Raw genomic sequence first — 23,850 nt, forward strand, 5'->3', positions numbered from 1 at the left:
AACGATCGAGAGCAGGCGGAAACCGGAGGTTGGAGGAACGAGAGACCCAGCGGCTACGGACTCCGCGAAGCGCCCGGCCACGTTCCCAGGGGAGGAGCGTGGCCTGGACAGGTACGGGACCGGGTAGCGGGTTGGATGGGAAGGCGGGAGAACCCGCGTTAACCGGTCGCCTCCTCAAGTCCCTTTACCTTTTTAGTTTTGTTTGAATCCCTCACAGTTTCTGTCACTCCGTTTTCGGTTGTACACACGTATGGTGCTACCTCACTCCCGGTCCCTGGTGGTAGGAATACGCGTTTACCTACTCCAAGTCTAATATAGTCCCTTATCTCTCTCTTCCTTGGGGCACGTCGGAGAGCCAAGTTCGTGACCGCAGAAAGGACGAGGAAGGAGGGGAGCAGACCATCCCGGAGTGCGGCGGAGGCCTAATTCACCACGGATCCCGCTACCTTCGCGAGAGAAAGGCTAACTAGCCGGACTAAAAGAAGACTTATATCAATAAAACCCCGTATACCCAGAACTCGTGTAGTGTCTCTCATTGACGCCCCATCACACGTGGTCTGATCACTCACTTATTAAGTTTAGTCTTCCCTATTTCAGGGTAGTGGAGACTAGCATCACTAAACTGCTGGTTTGTAAAGACTGGAACAAAGTGGATAAACGTCTCCTTTACACCCATTTGGTAGCCTCTCGTCCTCTTTTTCAGGAATATGTCGACTCAGCCGTTACCAATTATACCAACTGGATTTCGGGGGCGGTTGACGCCACCGTACCCATAAAAACATTATCAGGCAATAGAACTATCCCCTCTGCCCCCTGGTTTTCCGAATCCCTTCGGAAGGAAAAACAGATTTGTCGTCGATTGGAATGGCGCTGGCGATTACACTATGATAAGCCAGGAAAACAAGCTTACAAAACAGCTTTATTGAATTATAAAAAACTCCTGATTTTAGAAAAGAAAAAATACTTCACACAACAGATTGAGTTGGCTGTCAATTCACCTAAGGAATTGTTTTCGGTAATTAATAAATTGGCTATGCCCAACAACACAGGCAGAAGGGCCAATCAGAAATTTTGTAACGATATTGCAGCCACTTTTAAATCTAAGGTTTTAGAAATTTGTAAAGCTTGTAAGGATGGTCCCGACCCCTTGCCCCATTCTTGTGGCTTCGACTTAAATAAGCACATTTTAACTTTTTCTTCGGTTTCTACTGAAGATGTAAGTAAGCACATAAATGAATCTAGGTCAGGATCACCCATGGACCCATGTCCACCCACATTTCTTAAAGGAGTGGCAGACCTAGTGAGCCCTGGGCTGGCAAAAATTTTCAATCTGATGTTTGCCTCAGGTATTTTTCCGACCAGCTGGAAGGAGACATCCATTCTGCCTTTATTGAAAAAACCTACGCTAGATGCCACCAATCCTTCTAACTACCGACCTATTGCCAGACTACCGCTACCTGCAAAGATAGTGGATAAAATTATGAATACTAAACTGTCGGAATTTATTAACACAGTCTGCTCGATCATTCTCAGTTCGGCTTCCGTAAAGATCATAGTACGGAGACCGCACTTACTAAAGCAACAGAAGAGATCAGAGCGGTGATGGATGGAGGAGGCACAGCGGCTCTTGTGCTCCTCGATTTGTCTGCTGCCTTCGACACGGTTGATCATTCCCTCCTGCAGAGGCGTCTGGAGTCGGTGGGAGTAGGGGAAATGGCTCGGGCACTATTGGCCTCCTTTTTAACAGATCGGAAATCCACCGTATCTAGTGACGGTTTTAACTCAGCCCCTTACGTTTTGCCTTGTGGTGTTCCACAGGGCAGTTCGTTGAGCCCCTCGTTGTTTAACATCTACGACTCTGAACTGGCCCCACTAATCCGGGAATTTGGGTTCAGCTTAACTACATATGCTGACGATACCCAGATTGTGGTAGCTGCACACAAACACCAAAACTCCCCTGATCTGCAGTTTCGAAGCTGCATGAGTACTAATAACAAATGGATGACAGCGCACTGCCTTAAATTCAATTCCGATAAAACTGAAGTTCTGATTTTCGGCAGTGTGCAGCCCTCCTAGAGTAATTTGTGGTGGCCGGCGGAGATGGCTTTACCTCCAAACCCAGCGGCAGAAATAAAAAACTTGGGTGTGCTGATTGACAATAGACTGACACTTTGCCAACAAACCAATATGCTGTGGTTTCTGCATCACACTTCCTTATAAGGAAAATAAGGAAGGTTTTCCCGTATATTCCGGAAAATACCAGAAAAACAGTAGTTTCTTTTCTCATTCAATCTAAATTAGATTACGGCAATGGGCTATATCTTAATGCCCAAAAGCAATGTCTGAATAAGCTCCAGATGATTCAGAATTTGGCAGCGCGTCTAATGCTTAACATCCCCAGACACTGTTCAGTTTCCAACGATATCCGCAATTTGCACTGGCTCCCGGTGCTTCAGCGTATAAAATTGAAAGCCTTGTGCATTGTTTACAAGGCCTTGCACCACATAGGTCCCTCATTTCTTCAGAAGCTCTTCGCATGGTACCAACCGACCAGACACCTTCGGTCGATGGGGGCAAGATTATTGTTGGTACCTAGAATTCGCACAGCTCATTGGGGAGGCCGTAGCTTTTATTACGGCGCATCAAAACTGTGGAACACCCTCCCTTTTGAACTTAGGAATATCAGTTCCCTGATTGGCTTTAGAAAGCAATTAAAAACCTGGCTTTTTCAGTACTAGGTGCTAGCTCGCGGATTGTATTTCCTAGCGCCAAAACACCTTTGGGTATCTGTGCGCTTTTATAAATCTTATTAACATTAACATTAAAATTAACTCAAAGGGAACTTCAACAGTACTCGTGAGGGGCTGAAAACCTCTCACCAGCATCTCTGGCTCAACAGGGGGCTCTGATTTTCTAAACAGTTCGATAAGGTTGTTTGTTTGATACTTGGGCGGATAGTGTTGGTGGATTTACCCACATTAATAATAATTTCTCCCTCCTCATTTAAGCTGAAAATCTGGATGAGATGAATTTCCTAGCGTTTAATTGCTTCACCACTTTCCATTTCCCCATTGCCCTTCTAAATACACGTAGGTAGGAGCAAATATATCAAATTGGCACACTGCTGATTTTCTTTATGAACCAAAATAGTTGATATATTTAACCTATTAACATTTAGGGGAGGGGATGTGGTCCGTCGGCTAGACTGCCGACCTTGTCGCTGGAAACAGGGGTTCGAGCCTCGGGGTCGCGTCCACAGCCTGTGATTCTGGGCAAATCACTTAATCTCCCCGTGCCTGAATGTGGAATGTAAATACGGTGCTTGTGTAAAGCGCTCCAATACCTTCGGGTCGAGTTCGCGCAATATAAATATGCAAAATAAATTAAGCAATTAGCATTAGTACTCAAAACACAATGGCTCAGTTCTCACAGAATCAACCAGACCCCTAATATTGTAATTTACCAAACTTTTCAGTTAAAAAGAAAAGTTATATTTTACCATGCACCAAAAGATCTAAACTGAAGAGGTGGGGCCCAGTCCGGCCTCTTCTGGGCAAAGATTGGCAAGGACGGGCCTGCCCTTGGCCAGGCCCGTCCTACAGCAGTTGGAGTCCCCTCAGAGTTGAAGGTGTACCGCACAGCGTGAGCGTTCCAGTGCTATGGAGCTCAGCTGCAGGTCCGCCGTATCTGCTCCCATTCCCTTGGACGCCAAAGGCTTGAGGTAGTTGAAACCCCATAAAGGTTCAAAATATCCCACACTGGCAGAAGCTTGTGAGAGTTGGAGTCCTCTCAAGCTTAGAATTGGGAGAGGAGCGTCGCTGCGCTTTATAGAGCTCAGCTGTAGTGAGGCCAGCCTTCTCTGCCCCCTCCTTCTTGGATGGCAGAGGCTTGCGGGAGTTGGAGTCCCCTCAAAGGTTATAAGGGTCATTTTTATTAGTTCAACAAAAATGTTTGTTTCTTGATTACTTACTGTGTGATTGTTTAAGATATTTATTGTTGCTTTCCCTCATGAACAATAGAAGATAAAGGACGGAAAGATGATAAGTTGATTTATAAGCTTACACAGTCTAATACTTTTTTAGTTTCTTATGTTAAATTATATTAAGTGTGGATTTGTTGCTGCAAGCAGAAGACAAATGTCCCTTACATGCTGGTCGCTTTCTCTTCCGGTGTCTCGGTAATTGAACATTTCCCATCCCGAACTGCCAAGCCGGTGTGGGAAGCCAGTGAAGGACATAGCCTTAATGGTTACCTTGCCGTAACTATTCTGGGGTAAGCACCCATATGACCAGATGGTTCAATGACTGATGGGCCATCAAGTGAAGGATTTCGGCGGGTACAGCCAGATGGAACTAGGCTGATGGAAACCCAGTGATTTCCACACCTCTAAATAGGATCTGGTAACAAGGCTTTAGTGGGGTAGGAGCACTGCCAATTTATGGCAGTGCTTACACTCTGCCAAACTCTAAATGACTAAGAAAATGTCTAAATACAAGCAGGTTAACCGAATGCCTTGCATAACTGGCACAAAATAGAAATCCAAAGATATTTGACATAATCCCAACACATCAGGTTACATACCATGCCTGACTCTCTGGCTCCATTATATACCAATCTTGTGGCACTCATGAAAACCTAGAAACTGGGTCAAAATTGTCTGAGTAGAATTATGAAAGGTGGCAGACATTAGAAGCATATCTTCTGAGGCAAAACTAATCCAAAGCACTGCACCAAGATCTTCCTGTCACAAATGGTGCTTTGAGCAAGCTGCAGTCAGATGAATTCAATTCAGCCACTACTTTATTGAGACTTAAGGTATTATCTTACCAATATCTGTTTGTTGTCCAAATTCTCAAACGACCTACAACGAAATAAGAGTTGCCTGAATGTTTCCAAATGACCAATGTGCGCAAACCCACAAGAAGTGAAACCTAGGGCGCAACCTTTAATACATTTCTGGCAAGTTTATAGAAACGGTGAAGAGTTATAGGGGAGTAAGCATTGTGGATTAAGAACATGAAAATGACTTCATTATTGTTGGATAAGGAGAGGGAATCATCAAATTGTACGATAGGGGAAGTAAGTAAAACAAGCATTGGCATAGCCAATAGGTCTCGCCTTTGGGACCTTATAAGTGTTTAGCCATGCAACAGTTGATGTTGTTGCACAAAGGATATTGTGCTGGATAACTAAACACTTATAAGGTCCTAAAGGCGAGACCTATTGGCTATGCCAATGCTTGTTACTAATATTCATCCGCCTGACAAAGAAAATGCCTCTATAGGTTTAAATGGAATGCTCTAGTTTTCGAACCTGTACCACACTGCCAAAACCTGTTCACACCCCATTGGACTAACTGGGACCCCCCTCTTGGACGGTCTGACTTCACCAGCATTCTAAAGCAAGAGATTGAGGGTTACAAAACAGGTGTTGGCAAATAAGCAGCCATCCAGCACTAAGTCCCTATATTCATTTTCCGACATGCACTAAGCACACACCGTCTCCAAAAATCGATCCCAGGTGCGCGTGCACATTCGGTCTACGCATCTGTGCGGCAGGGCACGTAGATTACGGGGTACAAGCGGCACACTTCCGGCACAGCCTGAACGTAAACATGTTTTCCTTCTTGGGAGAAATCCAGCCACAACTGGGTCTTACATGAGAGAGGGGAGGAGGCCGACGTCACAGCCCTTTTCTTAGGCAGAGGCAGGCCTCCTGGTGTGCCCTAGTGTTTAAACAAGTCGTACCCTCGGAGAGGGGAGCCCGCCCCATTTTGGGGCCTGGAGGCAGCGTCCCATGGGAGCAGACAATCCTGCACGTAGGCCGGTCCTCCAAGCATGAGGGAGGGGGCGGCTGTGGAACACCCTGGCTGCTGCCCAAGAGGCCAAGTGAAGGTGGAAGTGGCTGAGAACAAACATGCTTCCCACAAAAACACATGCCTCAGATCATAAGGTGCGAAAGTGCAAACATCTGCCTTAGGCCGTGTGCAAAATGTACTCAGCGCGGTTCCTGTCACTGTTGTGCAAACGTTGCAGTGTGCATGAATAATCGCCGAGCAAATCGCATGCCTGTGCTTTTAGACCAAATTTGTCAGGTCAGGAGTCCACGCTGTGTTTATAATGGATTAACAAGGAATGCAGCATCCCGCGAGTGGTGTGCGCAAGAGCGAGCACCAGGCCATATGTTTTGAAATATCGTGCCCGTGTCTGGGCAAGATAATTCAAAACATATGGCGCCGTGTGGGTAACCGCAAGCAATAGTCCACACACGCACGAGCATGTGTGTGGTGAGCTTTTTGAAGCCCTTACAATAAGTCTTGTAGAGCAGCGCATGTGTGCTGCGAGGCGAGACCTAAAAAATGAATTCCAACAATGTTCTTAGCTTCACTATAAGCTTCATTTCACTTAGATCAATCCACTCCACACTCTCTACAATGACAATACATGCAATCTATAAAACCTGCTGGAGTGCACCGATCGCTGAAGACACACCAGCCTACAACCCTATATGCTCTGGATGATTATACTGACAACACCCTTTCCCCACTTGTTTCTTTCTTATAACAGTGTGAGGGATCAGAACTGCTTATTTTCCAGCTAGGACAATAAGAATAATCTATCCAAAACTATAAACTATTTCCTAGTGATTTCCAAATGTATGGTAACATTTGATCTGCCTGCCCATGAATTCACCAATGACGCTAACTCACTTAATAAACAGAATTGTAATGATCAGTACATGTTTCCTCTCTTCCATTTTGAGTATTTTAGTCCACAGTCTGTGTGAAAAACTTCCTCTACAAAATGTATAAAATATATGTTAAAAATCAGTTGAGGGGGATTTATTTTCCCAGCAGTCCTGGAATACGGATTGAAACTGAGATCTACTTCATTTTCAGTCTGATGTTTTATTTATTCATGTTTCGTTTCTTTCATTAAAAATATTACTCCTCTAGCTATTTTTTTTAATTGAGCAAGTCCACAAGCAGACGTATCTTAACAATGTTCAGGACTTATATGTCCCTGATTGTCTCTTATGTACGTGAGGCCTGCTCTAGACAGACATCAATCTCCCAGATCATCATCTAATAAGTAAAAATTCATACATAAAAACAGGAGTTGGGGATATAAATTAAGTACCTCAAGAGAAACAGTTCCAGATCCAAATTCTACATGGTGGAATAATGAGTCAGTCAAAAATGTTATTGGTTAGTTAATTAAAAACATAAGAATCATTTGTCGCTATAAAACATAAAACATGATATAAAGAGTTAATTGTCAAGAGAAGATTAACAGTGTTAAAACCATGGAGCTGATAGTAGTTAAAGCAGCCACCATCATTGACAGCAATAAGTAAACTTTTAACAGGAAATTAGGAGTGTCATGTCGGATTAGTTCCTTTTTTAGGTCCAGCCCTCAACCAACGTGCAAGCGCTGCTCTGGGGATGATCTGGGGTAGTTCAGTACGGGAGAGAAGCCCTTCCCACTCCCCCGCCCATATTTTTCATTGGCTTGTGTCTTTGTCCTTCTAAATGCTGGCTTCTGATTCCTAAATGGGCTTGTTAGTCCCTCCTTAGTATGGCCATGTCTTCATTTGTGGCCTCCCATGGCTACTGGCCCCTTTACTTGGTTGTTATATGATATGTGTACTATTTTATTTACTGAGTTTCTCCTATCTCAAGCACCACGACGCATTCAGCGGCCACACCCGCTTTCGCTTTGAAGCAGCCGGCACAATGGTGGAGGTTTGTTTTCAATGCCATAGGTCTTGCGGTTGTCGAAGTGCACATAAAAGTCAGAAAGGCACTGCTTCTGAGCGCCCCATACAATTATCGCTCCCCCCGCCCCCCTCTCCAGGAGGGCCACTCTCCCGGCCATTCACCTGCTCCCTGCCTCAAATTTATTTCTAGGCAGATGTATGCTGGGGCCGGCGGCGCTCAATGGGGCCATGTGGCAGCCGCCCCTAATTGGCGTTAAAGCACTCGGGACTAGGGATGATATGCGGGGAGGGGACTCCCAAGTCCCATTGAGCAGAACGCCCACCCGCACTACCCTCAGCCCGGAGGAAGGGGCTGTCTGTGAATAAAAGCTGAAAGTGGCAGGGTGTGAGGGAGCCGGGACTGGTACGAACCGATGCCGAGCGGAGAAGTGCATGGGTGATGCGCTCGACAGGCGGGGCCTCGTGTAGGGACATTACCCCTGGAATCCACAGATGAGAGCCCAGGGAGGGGATTAGTGGAGACTGGAGGGCTGCTCTGTACAAGCAGAGAAATTGCGCTCTATGCCGCACAGGCCACGAGAAAGGGGCAGTGGCTCTGTACTCTACAGTACAAATAGGGTGGGGCGGCAACGGAATGTGCACCCCATGGTGGGCCTCGATGGAGCCTGGAGGGGGATCTTGGTGAGCAGCACTATACAGGCAGGCCCTAGGATGAGGGAAGCGGGCGTCGGACTGAGCGTCACACAGGCAAAGCCCTAGAGAGGGCGCTTCCGGCCTTTGCGCCCAAGACAGATGGTCCCATGGAAATGAACCACAGGGCTCTGCATCCCACATGCAGGGGCCGGGGTGGAAGGTGGTGCGTCAATAAATCAGTGAGAAAAAGGTTGCATGCATCTCACATGAAGGGTATGAGAGGCTAGGAGAGGGTCCCCAAGGATAAAGGCAATGGTCTCTCCCTGCATAGAGAGGTCACTAAACAGGGTACATACACCTAAGAGAGCCTGCGGCGAAGTCTGCAACCCCCACGCTCACACTCAACAGATGGATCCCTGGAAGAAAGGGTCACGCATAGCTGAGGCAATCTTTTTTCCTCGCTCTTAAAACAGTCTATAAATAGTAACATTTTTCTAAGGTTATAAAGTAAATAAATTCTCCATTTAGATCACAGTGACCGTGGGGACTGAGCTGAGCTGGGGCAGAGCAGAAAGTGTGCTTCTCGAAAAAGGAAACCTAGATTGGGATCCCGGGCTCCCCACTTCATCAACTTGTGTGATTCTTGACCTATTGCGCCTCCTTGTTCCAGTATGCAGCAACATTCGCAGCTATTTAAAATGTAAATATTCTTATCTAGCTATTTGAAACCTTAGAGCGCATCAAAGTTGGTAGACACTACTGAGAAACGCTGCAAGCAATCTCCGACCACTAAAATGCGTGCGTTCATCCAAGTTTGCAGGACTTCACTTCTAATAAGTAAGCGGAAGAATGAAATAAATCAGTGTCAGAGAAACGCGCACGCTCATGTGTTTTTGCTTCCCACAGAGAACCGGCGCAGCAGAGAACACCTGTGACTGGACAAATGACATTTCCTCCAGGGTCACAGTGTCGTGGACTCCGTAGAGGCTCCTAAGTGGCGGGCACGACACATTATGTTTGTTTATCTCATTAGCCCCCTTCACCTGCCCAGCAGGGTAAAGGCTAGCCTGTAATCGTCATCAAAAAGCGCAGGTACACGCCAGCTTTTGGCAGGGTAGCAGACTTGACGTCATACCGGGTATTAACATCTCGATCCTCTTCCTGGTGGTAGCACTAAACATGTGAGTAGGATTGTCATCAGGGACTGTAGATTTAAGCGTAATATTTTTCATAGTCCAGGAAAATAGCACCTGCACTAACTGATGGGATGTATGGCACAGCTCTGCCAAACATCCCATCACTTATTAAAACTGACAAAGTACTGACTACTTCCTTACACAAAACTGACTCGGGCTTCGGTGTGCGATGCAAACGTTTCTATAGGCCATACCCGCACCACCAGAAGACTTTGCTATATCGTACTAATAATGGTAGATTGTACTCCACAAATGAGCTAATGAATAATACGTGTTTCACAATTAACAAAATATTTCTTGGTGCGTCAGAGGGTCAAAAGAAGCCTGGAGAAGGTGGATGAAGACATCTGTAGGCGGTGCGACCACGAGTATAATTTGGTTTACTGTGATAACATTTTGTAATGGGGTTGTTGCTTCCGGTTAGCTGTTGTAACCTTATGAATTTCTCTCTTGGTGTCAGTTATGTATTGTTTTGAAAAACGCTTCATTTGAGTTCCCTTTACCAACTTTCAATCAAGTGTTATTTGTAGAGCTCGACTAATCAATCACCAGAGAGGTATCCATGCGCTGTGCTGCAGGTATCATTGGAAGAGCCAGGTCTTGATTTTTTTTGTTTTTGTTTTAGCAGCCACTCTTTTTCTCCTCTGTTTATCGGATCAGCATCTCTCCTCAACCAGCCACGTGCAAGTGCAAATTTGACACTTGTGAACTGAGTTATTTTCATTAAGGTATTTTTACGAGTAAGTGTTTCTCAACCTGTAGAGCAGTTTTCTAAGGCTTGCGAGTGGGAGCCTTCTTGTGGTGGGTGAATGAGAAGGGTCTTTATGAGGCAAACACTGACGTACTGTTGTTGTGTAGGGGCTAAAATTCAGTTGGTAGACAATGTTACTGCAGTCTTAAGTGTGTATGGAGTCTGGATTTGCTCTTTATCAGTGCTAATTTGCAAGCAAAAAACAGAAGTGCCAGGGGCCTTGTCAGGAGGCCACTGCAGCTTTCACCACCCATTGCCCCAGCCAGCACAACCAATAACTACTTACCATGACACTTCTACAAGGGTGACAAGTTAAATGATTCCTGTCCAAAGCTATAAGAACACATACATCTAATCCACACCACACACTTCCACATCATACTACAAAATTAATCTCCACTACATATCACTGAACAACACAAGATACCATTCCACTTACTTACACTGCATTGCACACAATGTCACTTCACTTAATTCCAGTACTCAATACTACATTTCTATTCACATAATTCCACAGCACACCATGCCACATAATTCTACTACAGAAATTCACTCCACACCACACAATTCCACAACTAATCCAACCCAACCCACATAACTCCACTACACACCACATAGATACACTTCTTAACATACAAATAAAATACATTGCCATCTACAATGCCAATAGCTCTAACTCAAAGAAATGCAAGACCTATTGCATTTCCAATGCTTGTTTTTTTGTGTGTCTCTGTATTAAGTCCTTGTGGCGAGAAGGATGGTATGGTTATGTGGTTAGCCAGCCTAGTTGTTCTGCCCCTCCGAATGGCTCTCACAGACAGAAAATAATAGTCTGAACTACAAGGAAATATGATGCGTTACAAATCTGTGCAAAATCTATAAAAGTTCCTCAGTGTTTGGAGCGGGATGGAACGTAAGTCTTTTAACAGTTAGAAGTCGGCATGTTCAAGCTCATTCAAAAAAAGTATCAACTCCAAGTGCTGCAGTTCTACTGGATACTGTCATGCGGAACAGAGGCAACTCCATGGAGGATTTTGTGCAAATAATCGGGTCCCCCTGAAGGTGGTCCAGACTCTCGTAATATTCTGCCCGCTTCGGCGAATAATTTGCCAACCTGTGCTAGGTCATTTGGAGTGGCAGATATATGTATGAATAGTAGTGCTTCCTTGCATGATCTTATCTCGTTTTGCATAAGGATAGGCCTCAGATACCTACGTCTATGTTGTGATAAGCTTGCACAGCAACATACGATGTGGGCAGCTGATTCAGAGTGATAATTGCACAGCCTACATTGTTCCTGTGTCATTGCACAGTTATTCCAGTGTGCCCTGTACTCCCTAATGGGTAAAGTCAGTAGCCTAAATGATTAGCGCCAGGACACCTCCGGGTATTTGTCGCACTTAATAAGTATCAATAACATAACATAACATAAAATGTTCTTAAATGCATGCTTTCTAATTGCTACTCTCAAATATGGTTGGCAAAGAAAGATTTTGTGGGATGTTACAAGCTCCTCAGCACCTATAATGCTTCTTGCCTTAATTAGCTCCAGATCCCTAGAGATCTTCTTAGCTTGTATCTTTACTTTGCTTTTTAGCTGTGATTTGCTAATTTGGAGAGCCGCCAGCGATGGTAAATCCAGATTTAATGTTGAAGCGTTTAGTTTCAAGTACTTCATCCAGGCACTTGGCTTGTTTGAGAACATTGCCATAAGGGCACCCCGCAAGGAATCAGGATCGGTCCGGCTCAACTGGAAGTAATAATTAATCCCATCTAAGTGGAATAATGTACACATTCTCTCTACAAAAATTATCTTAACGGGCATGCTAAAACCCACTAAATAGTTGTGTGCCCTATCTTCATTTCTCTGATGCCATCAATCTTTCATCTAGGATCTTTAGTGCACAGCTCATTGCTCTGTTTATAACATATACAAATTGTAGACACTTTGGCTGATTACATATATCTATTCACCTTTTGCATATTTACATTTTATGTCATGGTAATGTGAGTTTTAATTTCTGCATGATTTCCTCATTGGCATCTCCAACAAAGTTCTATCTTTCAATGTCCAGATTTTGTCTCATTCAAAATTAATACCTCAGTAGATGGCTAAAGCTTAGCTTACGCACACATAAGCCACACAGATCCCAATTTCATGTCTACTCTCACGCGACCAATCACCGAAAAGTCCAGCTCTCTGCTTAACATAACTCCAACACAAGCAAACTGTCAGAAATACTAGCACTAAACAAAAGGCAGGCTCTGGAAAATGTTACAATTACCAACCTCTTTACCCATCATCATGATAGATTTCAATAATCTGATTTTTTAAATGCAATGAAAAAAATCTTCATTATAGTACCACAAAATCCGCACCTTCTTTAGCCCTTCATTCTAGACATAACAACCGATGGTCTGGTTCACTGCCCGACGTGATGTGTGTAAAACCATTAAAAAAAGACCAGTAAAAAACTCAACTATCGGTTGAGCACCAATTATACCTCTTCCATTAAATATTCTTACAGTTCTTAGAGGTTTTGTAACAAATACGCAAAAAACAGTGGTTAATATGAAAAGCAGATTTTGCAAAATCATACCCTGTGTAGACTAATCTACAAAGTTTTGATTATTTGTTTTCAGGAAGTTTCAGTAGAAATAGTTGAACCTACCTGGGCATCTTGGAGTCTTATGGGAGACAGCTGTGCCACTGATTGGACGTCCAATGGGATTGACACACCAGCAGTATCCCGTGTAGCTGTGACACTGCACCTATTAAGAAACCATGTTAGGAGTGAGGAAATTGTGTAGACAATTTAAAAATATTTAATTTCAGCAGATACGGAAAAGTCCAAATTCATTTGGATTTTCAATAAGCAAACATTTACCCAAAAGTTTCTTTTTTCAAAATTATGAAGAGAAATTATTCTAATCTGATTCAAATTCAGGAATTATTATGACTATCTTTTTCACATCTATTATTAAATAAAACACTATATGCTGACATTTTCATTATCTGATGCAGAATTAGTAGCTATAATTTCCCCTTGATAGGAGGGCTATTTCTCACTTATGTAATGTGGCTTTGTATAGCGCAGTAGACAACAATTTCCTTGCCTGTTGTCAATTTTTGGGCACTCGGTTGCAGCTATCATCTGCATACACTAAATTGGTATATTTGCACTCAACCCCAAATACATTCCTCGTCAAACAAAGTAGTCCAGCCTCTGCTGATGAGTTCTACTGATGAGTTCCGTCAGCATGTGTGCAGTTACAGTACAAAGGTGTGTTTTTTTAAAGCACGCATTAAAGGTCAAATCACAGTAATGAATACTACGTAGAAAAATCAACAGTACACTAAGACAAGAAACATAATCAGTTACCATAAGGTCAACCACACCCACAGTCCAATCCGGACAAAGACAAAGTCATTGAGGATCACTGATCCAAATAACCAGAGACATTGGATACACAACTCTTTGTCTTTTTTTGCACAGTATATATGTTGTTTAATTTCTTTGGTTTGATCTAAGGCAAATTGAAAACGTTGTTCTGCATCAATGTGTATTGCCTTATTTCATAAAACACGATATTCAGGTCTATATGTAAAGAGAAAAATCTTTGAAAGATTTCAAGTAGGTTAAAAAAATCCTTACCAATAACAATTAACATGGTAATATTGGTAAAGTTATACTTTTGAATCCATCCTTCTAATCTAGAACTATCTGTATTTTGTACACTATTTATGTGTAGACCAGGCTCTAGCTGGGTATATGGGCTCAACACTATGCTGCTTTGGTTCTAGTCAGTGCATAGGGCAGGGTGCAGTGTATTTAAAATGCTGGACATGTACTTTTAAGGTTTGCATGTCTTGGTAGTGAAAAACTCACAAATTCGTTTTTCACTACTGTACGCTCTACCTCTTCCATAGGATTACATTGGGTTACCTTATTATGTTTAATAAGTGATAACGTTTGATTGGGAGCAGGTAGGAATGTCATGTTTACACTCTAATGAATTTTTTTACAGCCTTCTTTAAGGGCAAAGTTGGATTATAAGTCACACTTCCGGAAATGCTACTTTTAGCAAGTTGGCAGGATGGGCCATTCTGCGAGGATGGGAGGGTCGGAGCTGTTCCATTTCCCAATTACATTTCAAAGGGGCTGCTTCCAGTACACTCACAAAGAACATGCCACCAGGCTATTGTTAACCCAGAACCCTTTGAGCCTGGGCAGGGGAGAAGGAAATTCCAGAACCAGATGTGGGGGAAATCTAGAATTTTCTCCCGCTTCAAAGCTGACACCAAGTTTAAATATTGCACCCTCAGACCAACTTCCTCAATGTACCCTCAGAATACTCCTTGACCTGTGGGCACTACAGCAGAAGGACTGCCCTGCTGCCTGAGGACTTCCGTGCATCTTGAGGCCTGCCCTGCTCTCTGAGAGTGCCCTCATCCCATGCTGGGTGACTTCAAGGGTCAGTTGGCTGGCCTCTTGTTCTGAGTCATTTGGGACACAACAAGCTCCAGAGGCTTCCCTACAGCTGCACAGATGACCTGCTGCACTGGACATGCCTAGACTTGCAACTATACTTACCTTAGTCCCCATTTCCCAAGAGGAGCCTGCCTAGGTCCTGGCCATTGGTTGGCGCCAGAGAGAACTCCTCCTGACCAAACTGAAGGTTCCACCGAATATGGTGCGAAGCGATGTGAAGCCCTGCAAAGCCTCTCTGCACAACTGCAAGTTTAATTGGAACTGACGCCGGGTGACATGAAGCCCCGCAAAGCTTTGCCGCACAGCTGAAAGCCTCATTGGAACTGATGTTGACTGATGCAAAGCCCTGCAAAGCTTCACCACACAGCTAACAGGTTCATTGGAACTGACGCAGAGTAACACAAAGCCGAATCCGGTCAAGGTGAAACCTCACAAAGCAAATACGCGCAGATCTTGCACCAAGGAAGTAAGGTACAATTCTCAGCGGGCGAAAATTGGTCTTGTGCCCAACCTGTTCTCTATCGCTGTTGGCCTGAACTTGTGGCTTTGTCACGGTCGAGCACAACCAGATACCCTCAGTATGCGCTTTGTACCTTTTGGTGCTACTGTAGTGAGGATATGGACACACCTGCGGACATTGCTAAGTTAGCATAAGTTAGATATGCTTGGCCGCCATTTTGCCGCATTTGCTCACGTTACTACATGCCACATTTCTCGTAAACACTTTACCTGCTCGCTTTCACATGAGAACTGTCTGCATTTCACATATCTAGTTGAACATTCTGCTCTTCGTCTGTACAGCGTGTTCAAGGTAGAAAAACAATGAGGTCTGTTGATTTGCTTTGGTCAGTCTCACGTCCCTAGCCCTAACATAGAACACAGCTGCAAACCTGGAAATCTGGTGCTTTTAATATTGCATTGCATGCATGTTAACACACTTGGAAAACGCTTTCCAGGATAGAAGAGCTGTGCTTGTCTGGAGATGTAAATTCCTGCATCTGAACTCGGAGGTATGGGGTCCCCCTGACAAAGCCTGGAGGTCTTCTATAATTATAATAAACTAGTTTCTAGCACGGGGAGGGTGGCGAGGCGCTATAATCCTGTTCCCACCATCATTATAATATGATTTCCCCTTTCGCTCTATATAGAATTGTAACAATGCTGATTTGTTTGATCTTATGCATATTGTTGCTAGAATTGGCTTGTGTACTGCATTATAGAGCACGTCAGTTAAAATAAACATTTTAAACTATTCCTTGGCTCTATTTACTCATGTTGTGGACAAGTACGAGAGTTTGAACGAAAGAGTGCTCTTGTTCCCACATATCCTGAGAGGGACGGATTAGCATTTTCTAGGAAGTCTAATCATTGGTAGCTTCGCTGTAGTACGGAGAATGAATGAGACACTATAGCTAGGTCGGATTGGGACACTGGGCACTGAGGTGGGTATTTTGGTACACCACTACACACTGGTTTCCTGCGCATAGTTCTGTATATGTGCAGAATCTCTGCAACACTACTTTAATCTAAACCTTTAAAATTCAATATCTCCAGTTCTACTGATTAGATTTTTGTTGTTTTGGTCTCAACTTATTTGTTGAGGCATAATCTATTTTTCTAAATTGGTTTTTGATTTTTTTAAATTATGTTGTGCTCTCACTTTATCACGGTTGGTGTGCTACTTAATACTTTACACATTGCCTCTAAGTTAAGCCTGACTGCTTTTGTTCCACACTACCAGGGAGTTAAGCACAAGTTAATTTAGTGACTTTTCTGGTTCACCCTGACACAAGGACAGTGGTTGTTGCTTGAGAAGAGTTAACATCCCCCTCAGCCAATAACCACATTTCTCACAAAATTGCTCTTGTACAGCAAGTGAGAATGTCATAAATTGATGTTGTGCACATTGTTTTACACATGAAGGCCATGCAATCATATCAAAAACATGGTGTTTGCTCAAAGGTTATAATGCTGAGGAATTCCTACAAACTAAAATCCAAGTTTTGTACATCTGAGTAATTTGGTAGGATATGGTATGAGTATAAATGTTTGAGCACTTGCCTGCGTTGTCAATTTATTTTATTAATTTAATCCGAATATAAAATTTATTTTTTGTTCAACAGCATACAGTGACAGAAGGTTTGCATGTTGCAAAAGGAGGTTTGCTGCTAAATGTTGAGATGACTATTCATGAACTGTGTTTTTCTTTAGTAATAGACGCTAATAGAAACACGCATTGGCAAAGCCAATAGGCCAGGCCATGGCAAGGGAGTAATTTTTGTATTTTATATTTTTGCAAGCCTATGCAAGGCGGCAAATATGAAAAAATAAAGGATTGACCGAGCAGCCTATACGCACTAGCATTGGCACAGAAGTGCAGCTGTGCACATAATCAGGTAAAATGCAGTTACTCACAGTGCAAGACTGCCAGTGGATAGAGTGGGTTGACCTATTGCCCCATGCTGTATTCTCTGGTGGGTGGAGGCAAACTGTGCAAGGCACTTGAACAAACTAAAGGATGAAGAGGGCTGGCAAAACCCTGCTTTATGTCTGTGTATCAGTGTTTATTTTTATTATGACATTGTTTGAAAATATTAGTCAGGTGAGACAGCTAAAATATGAGTGTACATGTAGCTTGACTCCCCTTTACTGACTCAAAGGGCTAAACTCTTCGCCTTGAACAGTCACACATTTATACGTGACTAAATAACACATTAAATGGTCACAGACCCTGATACAGGACTGAGACCTGTAGCTTTGTGGAAGGCCAAGTAACATGTGCAAATAGTGCACTCTCAGATGTGTGACTGTGCTTTATTGTGCAATGGATTCCCTTAGGAGGGTACATGGATTGGGGTCTTCAGATGTCTGCAGGTTTTCAAACATGCACTAATGTCACCCAATGAATTGCATTGATAAGCATGGGCCTTCACAGGTCTCTACGAGTGAATGTATTGGTACTCTGCTGCATGTGCATTTCACGTAAAGTAAAGCATATATTCAGCAACGGTAGGGGGCACATTTCTGTCTCATATCTACAGTGTGTCAGTCCTTCCAGCTGCATTGGACTAGGCAGGGACTGCTGTAGGGGAACCAGAGCTGTGTCATACACAGACCTACTTTCTAATATCTATCTTCTAATACCATACCTTCCAATAAGTGTTATGCTGAGATCTGTGCCTGCCACAGGCCCATGTTAAATCCCTGAACACAGATTTTAGATCAGGGACTTGGTTGTGTGCACTGCAAAAACCATTCCTCTGCATATGGTCTTACAATCATATAGCAATTAAGATCACAAGTTTACATTAACAGTTCTACCTACCTGATTATATGTGCCGTCATCATTGCATTCTGGAATGAACACTTGCTGGAACTCCTTGCGGGCTTGTTCCTGGGTATATTTTCTCTCTGCTACACATCTGGAAACTTCTAGAGAGAAGGAATGTGGCAAGATACAAGACGATGTGAAACTATGTACAGTTCAACATTTCTTTTCATACTTGATCACTTTTGATTCCTGTTCTTATTTAAGAAACCAATGCATAACATCTAGCCCAATAACAAATCATTATAAAAAATAAGAAATCGCACATAAAACCTTAAATATAGAAAAGAAAGCATGGAAAAGTATGGTGCTCGAATATGACTTTACCTTGAAAAAAGACAAGAGGCGTTTGGCGTAACAGTAACAGTTGGTTTAATTAAACACAGTGGGCAGGAGAGCAGGCAACAGAGTCAGGGTCTGAAGACTGTCTCAAAGTACATTGGTTTTGGTAGTCAATTTATACATTTCACAAATTGTAATATAACAATGTGTACATTATTTTTAGAACAGGAATCTGGGCCTAGTCATGGAGCCATAAAAATGGTCCTTTGATAAGAAGAGCAGGTGGGTCTTGACCCTGCTTGGACAAAATGATGGAGGTAGTGGGGCATGTGATCAATGCGTGTAGTGTGCATGCTGTGTTCTGATTGGCTCATAACTCAGTGTGGCATCTGACTTTATGGTGTTTTGGGAACAGACGCCACTTTGGCCAAACAATTTATATTGGGGCCAGTCTCTTGAGACCATTATGGTGTTGCTGTCAATCTGTGGGATCGATCTGGGGTTTTCTGTTTGCGCACTTGTCTAAGGGTTAGGTGTCACTCCACCTGTGATCTATTAAACAGTTGCTTTGGACCAAGGTCACTTGGCCTGCCTGACCACGTACTTCTGATTCGGAGTTGAGGGGAAGGTCACATCGGGTGATTTCAACAACAGTGATGTGAGTTTGTCATTACACATACATATATCATGACTTGCATTGATATAATATTTTCCAATATAAACAAGTACATTTAGTTCTACATGCTACAGCAGATAGGGGTATACCTTAAAGGAATATTATTATAAGTTTTTCTATAACTTAACCATTTCTTGGAAGCAATTTTCTTCCATTCTAATATAAAGCATTCCACAAGCTAGGAAACATAATGGGAGATTCCATTAGGTCCCCCAGTAGTGTTAGTAGTTAATGTATTATTGTGTGACTCATAGAAAACTTGAAAATACCTGTTGTGAAAGACTGTTTGAGGGCTTGTTTGCCCACATTCTTTCATTAGCACAGAGGAGAAGATAGGTACGGCTGAATCTTGCGATAATAGATGCGATGATATGAACTTAAAGTTGGCCTTTTGAATATCTCAGAGGGAAGCGAAGCAGCTACAATAGGTAAGCAATTACATTTTTAATTTCATCAATTAACAAAATCACTGGCCATGCCAAGAGCTGATTTAATTCTTCGAAAAGCCTTTATTGCCAACCCTGGTAAGCCAATTTAATCACAGTAAGGTTTGACCCTTGATATTTCATAGTCTTCAATACTAAATTCATTAATGGATTTCTCTATAATTGATTTCAATCAATCTGTATAGATGTATACATCTATAAAAAGAATAAAATATATATAAATGATGAATAATTACTTTTCGTAATTAGCGGCTATTAAGTTCAGGTAATTCAACATCCGTTTTTATAGCTTTTATAGCCATTCTTTGTAGATTACTAGCCTAATCATTGAAAATATTTGCTTCCATGCAGCAGTGAGGCAATTTATTATACCAAACTGGACTTCAATATCAATTAAAAAATGTGCAGCTTGAAGTACATTCTCACAGCTTTTTCATGTAAAACGGGTCTTAGATACATAAGACGACGATCGACATAATAAACACAAACAAGAACAAAATCACTCTCTTCCTTTTCAATAGATCCACACATACTGCTTGAAGAAGGGCCTTTCTTCTGCATAATGGACTTAGACTCAATACCTTAATTCAAATACTATTAAAGTATTTTATACCTGCCATAGATAATTTAGTAAAGATCATAACTCCAAGCAAGTTTAATCTTGAACAATAAAAATGTATTCTAGTTATCTGGGTTTTTTTATGAGTCTATTCATTTTGGGTGTTGAGTAATAGCATCGAAGAGCTGTGGCAAAACTAGTGTCATCTGTACTAACAACACCGTCCAATTAGATGGATTCTATTAGGGTGTTTGTTAAGAAATCAAATTTAGTGGTAAGAGAGCTTACCTGACATTTCAACATGAAAATACTAAAAAAGGAAATAGTCAAATGTTAAATAATCTAACTCCCTACTTTTGTAAGACTAAACACTGAAGCTGAAAAAGTAGTGTTGAATACCAGAGAACAAGCATTTGCTGCAGTGCATCCTTTGTAAAACATAAAATCAGTTAGACGTTATAATTGAAATCCATCTATCAGTGTGGTACAGTTGTAAACTTCAATAAAACGTCTCATATCTTCTCCAAGTGAAATGACAACACATGGTGAAATATTCAGTCACATCGTCTCAATGAATAGTTTCATTGAATTATTGCAAGGCTACTGTGTTACCCTGTAATTCAAATGTTACATAGCGATTATTCAATTAAAGCAAGTATTGGCTTGTGTTCAGGTACCTATAAGAGAGGGAAAATACTGTCTTTATTTGAGCATGGTAGGCCAAGGAGGGAGTTCCTATGTTAAAGAAGAGCAGCAGTTATAGTGCTTCTCTGTGCTTCTCGGTCTCCTGCTAGTTTGATGCCAACACCTCCTTATAGAAATTAGTGAGGCACTCCCCGCAAGACAAACTGAGATCCCGGGCTAGATGATGTGTAGAAAACGGAGTCAACCTTGGTGACGCAATTATGTTGTTTTTTTATTGGTATTTTAGAAAACTTCAAAATATTTCCGAAATCAAGAGTCATGCAGTTTTGGAATGCATACACATACGGCACCTACGTCATGGTCTAATACATCAGATAGCTAGGCTGCGGAATCATTTCAGAAGCATTTTTCCCAAGGCTAGACATTTGATAAACTAACATATTGATTACGCCAATTTGTATTCCCTGTTTTCTCTACTAAAGTTAGGACTGATGGTCTTTTATTTGTTTGCTAAAAATGGTAGAGGGGAGTAAAACAATTCAAGGTTATACTTTCAATTTAGTCATACTCTAAAGGACCACAGACTCCGAATTTAAATTTTGTGGGTTTATTATAAGGCCAAAATAATTTAATATAAACACACCTCAGTATCAGAGTATATAGATACATGAAAATCAATACAGAGCCGAGTCTACGAATATAGTTCATTCGGCATAAAAGGCATAAAATGATGAACTCCAAAATCAGAATGCAACATAGAATAGAAGCTGAGTCCAATTCTCTTTTCATCTGGGAGGAAAACAACGACAAAATCTCTTTCCCTACACTGCTCTAAGTGAGGGTCCTACCAATCTCTCTTTTGTCCTATCCCAAAGGTGTCAGCACGTGTTGATTTCCTAAGAAGTACTCACGTCAAATGGGTCTGATAGTTTAAAGCTATGGAGCTCGCTCTAAGATGCTCCTTCTCCTCCGAAAATAAGCAGAAGACTCCCGAATCTGTCCCTGCGCATCATACAAAAAGACAATGTTCAACCCACAATATGTCACATGATGAACTTTCTCTAGTGCAACGTTTCCAGTAATTTTCCACAGGAGCGTTAATTAATTTTCTTCGTATTCCAGTGGCCTTGGGTTTCAGATAGGCCAGGCACGAAAGGATTCCTCCCTTCTCGCCTTCCAGACTTCTTCAAAGACCTTACGGGTATCTCCTTAAATCTAAGAATAACGAGGCAGAATTCCAGCATCTGCAGTAGGATGGGAACATACTGTCTTCGAGCACAACAAGGATTCCTTTAATTACAATTCTTGAGCAATTGAAGATGAACAAAACTAAAAACAACTTCCAGTTTGGGCCTTTAATTCAGGCAACCTAAACTAAACACAATATATACTGCACAAATGTAATTTCATCCTGCACATCACACATACAGGAATTATAAGTGTCTCTAATACATGTAAAATCCTACTTGAATGTGCACACTACAATTTCTTTTTTTAACACATTTTATTTGTCAAATAACACATATAATGCAGAGCTCTGTAACCCAGATACTTCTGCAGCATCAACAATCGACATTATGATTTTGACTGTGTTCATGTGTCTACAGGACAAATGAAAAGCAATACAAACGAAAATAGTAACAAAATAACAACAACCTCCCCATCGCACTGTCGTCCACTCCAGAGCACTAAAATTGCACACTACAATTTTAGTGCTAGTACAACAAGAATAAATGCATCTTAATAATTATGAAGCACTGCAAATGACAAACTACATGTAGGTGCGCTTCAATCATGAGTATAGGGCACTTATACAATTTAGAGTGCTGTAAGCGCTCTATCAATATGTAGTGGTGGACAGTGCAGAGCTGTTGCCGAAAAGACAAAACTGTATGTCAGGAGGATTCAAGGTCTTTAATTAGGATTATTTGCCTCAGTTCCGACCATGGCACTTGCTGAAGCAGGTGAGTCCGAACTTCTATGCTGGAGGTAGGCAGTGAATAACGTTTCCCTAGAGCGGGATCGGTTTGGCATGAGATCCCAGAATAAGGACAATTGTTTGTGACAGTGGGAAATATATTTCTGCCAGGTTTGAATCGTTGGGACCTGTTCTCTACCCCAATATATTGCGACCCTGTGCTTAGCCAGTAAAAGTATCATAGCAATGAGTCTACAGTGGTCATGTGATACCTCCTTCACATATCCAAGTAGACCAATCATCGGGTTGAGAGGAATTGATGTACCAGTGATATGCAGTGTGTTAAAGAGTCACACCAGTAAGCTGCAACTTTGGGGCAGTTCCATGCAAGATGTATAAAATCGGCCTGTGGTGTGTGGCAATGCAGCCAACAAGAATCGGGAGCTAGTCCCATCTGTAGAAGCTGTGTAGGCATGCGATATAGATGATGTATGCATATAAAATGTATGAGGCAATGCAGATAATTAAGGTATAGAATTTCTAGTTGGCTACAGCAGAAGGCCCATTGGGTGTCTGACAGGTGAAGATCCATTGCTGAATTTCAGGCCTCGTGGGCTTTCAGGAGAAAAACTGGGGAAGTATGTTGCATGTGCAGGTAAAGATGTGTAATTGACTTGTGCAGTGATGAGCTTGTATAAACGTATTCCAGCGCAGTGAGACACATGCAGCACACAGCTCGCTGGTGAAATTATAAGAATGTTTCAAGCGGTGCAGGGGCGAATGGGGCTGTGGTCACTGATGGGGGGAGGAATTGATAGTCAAGGTAAATATCCACCAAGGTTTTTATGCCCATTGTAGTTACTGACCCGATAGCTCCCTTGTTTTGTAGTGGGGGAACAGGGTTTTTTTAACTAAGGGAATTGAGGGAGCATATAATATAGGGATGCCAGCACGCTTCCTGAGCCCTCCCCATGCCCAGCGTATGCTTTCTGTAGTGACAATCTTGGCCCACGGTGGCCGATAAGGGAGGAACAGAGCTGTGTAAGCGACCAAGGGGAGACTTTATAGCGCTCTATGGCCAAGTGTGCTTGGAATGGTGTGGGATGTAGCCAGTAATGTAAGAACTGGGCCTGCTTACATAAGGCATAGACCTGTATATCCGGAGCTCCCAGGCCCCCTCGTGAGTGTGGTAATATGAGTAGTT

General features: G+C 42.5%; 1 protein-coding gene across 4 annotated transcripts in view; it reads right to left on the reverse strand.

Annotated features, from left to right (window-relative positions):
- SMOC2 (SPARC related modular calcium binding 2) overlaps window positions 1–23,850 on the reverse strand; it is a 1,475,178-nt gene that overhangs the window by 776,627 nt on the left and 674,701 nt on the right. For 2 of the 4 annotated variants that reach the window (XM_085612111.1, XM_085612113.1), the window contains exons 3-4: window positions 18,118–18,224; window positions 12,972–13,071 (exon numbers count right to left, since the gene is read on the reverse strand). In XM_085612111.1, the coding sequence (XP_085468237.1) occupies window positions 12,972–13,071; window positions 18,118–18,224 (207 nt within the window). The remainder of the gene's footprint in view (window positions 1–12,971; window positions 13,072–18,117; window positions 18,225–23,850) is intronic. The other 2 variants (XM_085612114.1, XM_085612112.1) reach the window with 1 other exon arrangement.

The sequence above is a fragment of the Triturus cristatus genome, chromosome 6, assembly GCF_964204655.1.
Source record: "Triturus cristatus chromosome 6, aTriCri1.1, whole genome shotgun sequence".
Lineage (NCBI taxonomy): Eukaryota > Metazoa > Chordata > Amphibia > Caudata > Salamandridae > Triturus > Triturus cristatus.